General features: G+C 45.2%; 1 protein-coding gene across 1 annotated transcript; it reads left to right on the top strand.

Moving 5' to 3' along the window:
• Positions 1-1,424: 1,424 nt before the first annotated feature.
• On the top strand, positions 1,425-2,864 carry LOC311365094 (fatty acid-binding protein, heart-like). The gene is made up of 4 exons (XM_084484611.1): positions 1,425-1,582; positions 1,780-1,952; positions 2,060-2,161; positions 2,568-2,864. The coding sequence occupies exons 1-4, from the start codon at positions 1,510-1,512 to the stop codon at positions 2,616-2,618; spliced, it is 399 nt and encodes a 132-aa protein (XP_084340737.1). The 5' UTR covers positions 1,425-1,509; the 3' UTR covers positions 2,619-2,864.
• Positions 2,865-7,514: the final 4,650 nt, after the last annotated feature.

The raw sequence follows: 7,514 nt of genomic DNA, 5'->3' as shown, positions 1-7,514 counted from the left end.
AGAGGCCATGCCTATATGTAATTAGTTTTGGAGCTCTAGAGTCAACAATGGCGACGCTATTGAAATTGTTGCTAAATAGAAATTCCTCAAAAATAAGAGGATATATATTTTTCAAAACTAAAGGTTGTAGTAAGACCATATAGAGGCCATTCCTATATGGAACAAGTTCTGGGGCTCTAGAGTCAACAATGGCGACGCTATTGAAATTTGACCATTGTGGTCGTTTTCTGTTTTGCACTTTGCAGACGGTCCCTAAGCTCGCGGCTGAAAGTCGACAGCTCATAGAAGCCAATGCAATTCACCGTTCGCTAAAGACGGCTCGTTTGGATGAAAACAAGGTTGTAGCTGGTTCTCTAGGTTACTACATTTAGCTAAAGGTGTCATTTGTGTCGCAACGATGTTTCACTGATGATCTATTGAACCGCAAACTCCGAATCTGCCAATTTCTTTCCATCTTTACGGAAGTCTTCTGGGGGTGGAAGTCCGTTTTGCGTCACAGTCGGCCCCTAGCTGCCGAAGTCGAGCTTCTCAACATTCATTTTTCTTGTTACATTTCAATAAAACAATTAATTATTAATAATAAAAAACTATATTTTGCTCTGTGCAAAACGTCGAAAAAAGCCAGAAAAACCGGACCGGCCACACCACAGGCCCCGGCGCCACACCAGGCCATCCTACGAAAAAAAGATTCGCCCCGGCTCCAAGACTGCAGCTTGATTTTAGGCCTACTCAATATCTTTGACAACGGTTAATGTTCTTGTTTATTGGTAGTGACCAGCAGAGGGCCCCATAGACTGTCCACTCAACCGGCCGGGGGGCCGTGGGTTCCAGTTTAGGCAGTGGGGGCCTCTGCTGGTTACGGGAAATCACTAGAAAATTGTGATTAAAAAAAAGTTAATAACAAATTGTGATGTGCAGCTTGCTGAAAAGAAAGTACATGTTGTAGCCTACTGTTTTGATGTATTTGAAATGTACAGTAGAATGAATAGCAGGCTATTAGATTTGTGTGTGTGCGTGTGCGTGCACGTGTGCATGCGCATGCATTACCATCTACATAATTACTTTCATTCCAATACTCGCTTGCTTCCTTACACGGGGTCTCGATGCTCGTGCACCCACTGCAACCCATTTTGGATAAACGCGTCTGCCAAAAAAATGACTCAATGCAAACACAAGAAGATAAAATGATGTCCATTTTTTTCCCTCCCTAATCTGGTATTTGAGAAGAAGTGATGCAAGCTTCCACCTTTGACACAGTGGGCTACAACTAAATTTGGCACACAGGTCAAATAAAGTGCTACCAAAAAGCCCTGTCCACAACTCCAAATAAGTTCGACTGAGATCGCCCCAACTTCGATGCCGTGACGTCGAGGGCTGTGATTGGCCCGGTCCAGGCTTCACGTGTCCACCGCATCCCCCTTTAAAGTGCTTCGCTCGCATCCGAGGCTTGACTTGAGGGTTGGAAACAGTTAGAGATAGTTTGCTTAGCATATCACAGAGGCTGCAAAGATGGTTGAACAGTTTGTCGGGACGTGGAAGATGGTCACCAGTGACAACTTCGATGAATACATGAAGGCAATCGGTAAGATGAAGGTTTTTTTTTTATTATCGTGCATGTTTTCTTTTTGAATTCTTAGTAGGCCTATGTATACAATAAAATGCATTTTTCTGTGATGCATTTTGTGACTTTTAGCAAAGTCCATTTTGAGCTCATAGGATAATTTGGAAGTAGTGCATATTGCGCTGCATTAATGTCTCTGTGCCCTGTACTCGATCCAGGTGTTGGGTTTGCAACCCGGCAGGTGGGAAACCGGACTAAGCCCAGTCTTGTCGTGACCTCAGACGACGGAATGGTTTGCCTGAAGTCGCAGAGCACATTCAAAACATCAGAAATCAAGTTTAAGCTCAACGAACCGTTTGAGGAGACGACAGCTGATGACAGGAAAACAACGGTGGGTCAGATGGAAAGAAAAAAAAACATCTAAAGTGTTTTTTGACCCGAGGTTATCCGTTTGTTGGAATGCACCCTGCTTTAATAGCCCCTTCCCTGCCCCCCCAGACCGTGGTGACCATGGATAATGGCAAACTTGTGCAGAAACAGACCTGGGAAGGCAAGGAAACAGCCATCGAGAGGGAAATCGAGGATGGAAAGTTAGTAGCGGTGAGTGCTCTTTTTTTCCTCTTTATTTTCCCACACTGTTTTGCGCACTAAACGTTCCATGTTGCTTAAGAATGTGCTTGCAGATTTCCTCTACCCTTATCGTTTTTCTTTTTCTTTTTTTAAATGTCACGAGCCATATATGGTAGGCTATGTGTTTTTATCTGATCTATTAAAATGGCTATTTAAAATAAACGAAAACAAAATTGCACAAATCTACAAAATGAATACATTTTCTACAGGCATTAATGCTTTAACCGACGTCCCAATCCTCAAACACAAGCTCAAATACGCATCGGAGGTGAAATTGAGGGCGGTTATCACCGTCCCCTCCCTCGTCGGCTCCTAGTCACTTCTCACTCCCGACTTCCCGTCTCTGACCTCTTCACGGGCCTTCTCATCCTCACAGAAATGCAGGATGGGCGACGTGGTGGCGGTGAGGACGTACGTGAAGGAGTAGGCCTGCCGGACGGCCCCGGCGCTGACGGGCTCAGTTCAATGAGCGCAGACGACCAGCGAAGGCGCGTCCTGCTCTTCTTGTCTTATTTCTCAACTGTGCTGCCAAAGCAAAACATTTATATGCCTCTTGTTTTCAACGATGATATTCATTCCATACCAAGCATTGTTGTGGTGAAATGAATAACAAATAAAATGTAACAAAAAAAAAAAGCATAAAGATATTAAATAAAATGTGTCCAAATTTAAATCAGTCTTTTGGTCGTGGTTGTTGTGAACACTTGAGAGATTTCCCTTTTTGGTTGGTTACAATTTCAAACAGATTGTAATGAGAAGTGAAGCACTGGACATCATGGGGAAGGGGGGGGGGGTGGAATGAGGCAGCATTCATTCTCCATTCTAGGACTGTGGACACTTCCCTAACTCCTACACACGTGTTCGTCCCATCTCCCCATCTCCCCCATCTCCTGCACCCAGCCCAGCGTGCATTAGGCTGGCCTCGCTCCGGATGAACACCAGACGTATAGACCCAGAAACGAGTGCATTCCGCAGGGCATTAGGCTCCCCCGTGTGTCATGAACCCGGGGCTGGCAGGGGTCCTTCTGAGGAATGCATAGTCCTGGAAATCTGGGAACCATGCCCAGAGAGGGTGGAGAGTGGGGGGGGGGGTAATGTATTCCCTGACCTCGGGTCAGGAGGTCAAACATTTTCCTAATTTCTCATGTTCTGGCAGGCGTGTTAGGGAGGGGGTCCGGGGGTCTGGATGGAGCGCAGTGCATTGTATATCCTCTCCTCTTTTCCAGATGTCCCCTCCCTTTGGCTGATGCTCAGCGGTGTGGCGGGGAAGGGGGTGGGCGGGGCAGGGGGATTGTTGGAGTGGCGACTGGCCACTTTCCCATGACAGGAAGGGGATATGATGGCCGTGATTGCTCTTAATGGGTCCCACAGCTGAGACAGGTGGAATTGTGGGTCAGTGGCACGAGCCGGAGTTCCACGTTCTCGTCAGGACAATGGAAGTGGTGCTGGGGGGGGCTGGTGGTGGTGGTGTCCAGGTTGTGGAAAGGTGGATGACATCATCGGTCTGGATACAGTACACAGCCACTGAGGTGGAGTCGTGTTGATGGCAAACAAGAACGTCTAATGGGAGAATTGAATGAACGTTTTTTTTGTTAATATTATAATATATACTGTACATCAAGCAATTTATTTATTGATTAACTGACACATGAGGATTGCCTCACTATAAGTTTCAACAGTTCAGCAACTTCCAAAATGCAGCCAAATAGCTGTGATAACAATGCACTTTTATTTATTCCACATCCTACTCAAAACACATTCCTTCTGTTCAGACTGTTTCTGCTGCTGGGGTCTATTCTAAATCCACTAATGGGCTGTAAACACACGATTCATTTCTACCGTTTCTTTCGTTGGTCGGCCAGCGGAAACAGATGAAGTGGGCCTTCCATACACGCGATCTGTTTTGGAGCCACAGGCGCCTTCAGCTCATCTTTGTTTGGATAGGTGTGGAGTACCAGCGCCCATGTGGGAAGGACTGGAGCTCTGGTGTTTCACTGGAGGAAAATGTGAACAATATAAAGGACCAATTGTGCATTTCAAATTCACAAAAGTGTGATGTCTGGCTTTATTGAACAGTTCAGATGATGTTAAGAAACGCTGTGACTGAGATTTAGTTGCGAAACCCCGAGTGAATGTTTGAAGTGGATGGAAATCATCTCTCGGAAGATGGACCGTATTCATAACTTTTGCTTTTAAGCTTTTTAGTGGAAAATGATATTTTTTGCAGTACAGAAATACGTACTAAAATACACCAATCGTAGTAAGTCCATAGATAGAATGTGAAAGTTAATGAGATAGAAACTAGAGAGCGATATTTTTCTTAAAAGAAAAATACTCAATATTCATCCTCCCATCCTCCTCCTGCAATTATAGACATTACATTTGCTATTTCAATTTCTAATGAAATGGATACCGAATACTTTCTCATGGCGATCCTCAGTCTCGGTGGGAGATGGGGGGAGATGGGCCATACCTTCTTCCATCTTCTACCCCTCTTGCCATCTTCAGGCCAACAGGACTTCACCTGTTGGGCCTGTGAATCCCTTTGACTGAGAGTGAGTAAGAGCTATACAATAAAACTGGACTTGAAGACGACAAATATACGTTTTTTTTATGGATTGCTGCTTTTAATGGATGAATAAAGATAAATTCTACAACAATGAACTAGGAACATTGGCTATATATGGATGACTAAGTCACAGTTTAAATTTTGGTTTGGTTTCGTAACTGTGAAGAAGTGTCTATCTGACCTCTCAGCCAGATACCAGAGTAGTATCATGAGACGATGAAACACTATCCAGGCCAGAGTACAAGTGCTGAGTTTGGTTCTTCAGTTCCTGTACGTGCCTTTGAGGTTTCTCTGTGTTTCTGTGCTATTTTTTAATCAGCAGGAAATGTGTACAAAGAAATGCTACGTTTGTGAAATGCATGAGAAAAAAAAAAAAATCTAATTATGAATGACTAAAAGACTTCAAAACAAAACAAAACAATAACAAGTCCACTAGAAAATACAATCTCTCTCATGTTCTCTCCTCCTGTGTGTGTGTGTGTGTGTGTGTGTGTGTGTGTGTGTGTGTGTGTGTGTGTGTGTGTGTGTGTGTGTGTGTGTGTGTGTGTGTGTGTGTGTGTGTGTGTGTGTGTGTGTGCGTGTGTGTTCGAGCACATGTGTGATCTTGTGTGTGTGTGTGTGCATACTCTTTTTGTGTTTGTGTGTGTGGTTTATGGGTGCTTGTGTATGTGTGTGCACCATTGGGTTTGTGAGTGTGTGCGTCCGTGTGTGTGTGTGACCGATACACTGGACTATCTTGTTGACTTCTAAAGACTGTTATTTTAAGAGGGAATGAACTCACATCCTTTACACAACATCTGGAAAACTATGGTCCACTGTGGAGCTCACGCCCTTCCTCTTCTTGTCCTGAACATGGAATCCCTCCACGCACAAATAAACACTGGGGCTTTGGTTTGAAGGCCGCACAAAGGCATCGTAAAGAGACATATAATAATGCAAACACATACACCTACACACATATATACACATACAGTAAATGCACACAGAGATATACCCACTCGCACACACACGTATACACACACACACACACACACACACACACACACGCACACGCACACGCACACACTCACACTCACACTCACACTCACGCTCACACAACAAACTGACCCACACACACATACATGCATATTAATAGATGCCTTTGCTGGACAGAATAAGAGTTATAATAATATGGATTTTGTTATTATATGAACTAATTGTTCCTTAGAATAGATACTGAAACTATAAGTTCAGTAGTTTGGTATGTTTGGTAGTTATCATATCATCCTATCATCTATCAGGGAAATGCAAGCTTACATAACTCGGCCTCTGAGCCACTTTTTACAGTAGGACGTTCAGGCTTGGCCAATTATTTGTCAAATCATGTCAATTTTATGTGTATGGCCCTTAATCACAGTTACAGTCTCAACTAGCTTTACAGTATGGCCCCCTTTAATGCAAGGAAAACCTCCCTTAATGAATAAGGAAGGATGAGGAATGCAGAGAGGGGGGTCCCTCCTTCCAGGGATGGATAGGATAGAAATAGGCGCCATAGTTGACATGTATAGTATTTTAAGCAAACATTTAAAGATCCAGATTAGAAAATTAGTATTGTTCAATGTGATGGGATGCCAGCGCATTACGGTAAGATGGGGCTGGGGGGGCCGGGAACATGTATGGAACCTCTTATCTCAAGCCCGTCAGCCCGTTAGCTCGTACTTGCTAACGGATGGATTTAGCTGTAATGAGAGTAAATGGACGCTCCTAGGAGCCAAATGAAAGAGTAAAGAGGTTTTAGGTTTGAATTAGAATTCTTTGGCCTGGTCAGTGTCCCTGATTACAGGGGTCAGACAGTTCCACCGAGAGGGTGCTAGGAGAACGCTCAGTTTCCTGCTGATTGCTCTTGAATGTTTGGATCCCAGAGGCCAACTCCTGAAGACTGGAGGGGCTGTGAGGACAACTGGGAATCATGAGAATGCACTATATTATTGGGCCCTAATTTAGTTCTTGAACTATATTATGTTCTTGTAATGATGTATTTACGATAAAGGTAAAAAAGATTAAACCACATACATGGTTCAAAATGAAACGCGACCAACAGTGATGCACTGTTAGATGCGCTCTTAGACCTACACTGAATGAAGTGGGATCTCCAACCAGGACACAACAGACCCACAGGACGGCCCTACCATACCACCGTCCCCCCCAGGTCCGGGGGGTAAGGGGGGTGGGGCCGACCTTGAGGGCCCAGCCTGGCTGTGTCTACCCCAGATCCCTGGAAGCCGGGTTCCTGTAACAACCTCCCGGTGTTTTTAAAATGTGGTTGAAAACAATTATGTCTCAACTACATCACTGGAATCCCGCAGCCCCCCCTGTTGACCCCCTACCACCTGAGATCCGTCGTCAAGGGTTACGCAGTGTAGCGCAGCTCAGGCGGGGCCCTCGATGGCAGTACCTCGAGGGGCCCCCCCTTCAGAACAGCAGGTGAGCTGGGTTGCTAGGCGACAGGCTCCCCCGCCCCCTGACCCCCGTAAATGCACTGGAGCGCTGAAGAGTGTACTGACCTACACAACAACCACTCCTCCAAGCATTGGACCAGACGAGCGCTCGGTCCCGCCCTCTTCCCACAACAGACCGCGTTGTGTCTGGTGATCCCGGGAGGTGGGAGGCGATACTGAAACCACTGCAGCCGGAGAAAACAGCTGGATCTGGATGTGCAAAGAATCCATGAGAAAAAGAAAACAAAAGGATCAGAACATTTGTGTGCGAAAAAAA

Source organism: Micromesistius poutassou, assembly GCF_964030765.1.
Source record: "Micromesistius poutassou genome assembly, chromosome: 20".
NCBI lineage: Eukaryota > Metazoa > Chordata > Actinopteri > Gadiformes > Gadidae > Micromesistius > Micromesistius poutassou.
The sequence above is the reverse complement of the archived record's forward strand: the minus strand, read 5'-3'. Positions and strand labels throughout refer to the sequence as shown.

Coding starts and splice junctions, on each gene's coding strand:
- LOC311365094 (XM_084484611.1), top strand. CDS start 1,510: ATGGTTGAACAGTTTGTCGGGACGTGGAAGATGGTCACCAGTGACAAC. Junction 1,953..2,059: donor CTGATGACAGGAAAACAACG/GTGGGTCAGATG, acceptor CTGCCCCCCCAG/ACCGTGGTGACCATGGATAA. Junction 2,162..2,567: donor AGGATGGAAAGTTAGTAGCG/GTGAGTGCTCTT, acceptor TCATCCTCACAG/AAATGCAGGATGGGCGACGT.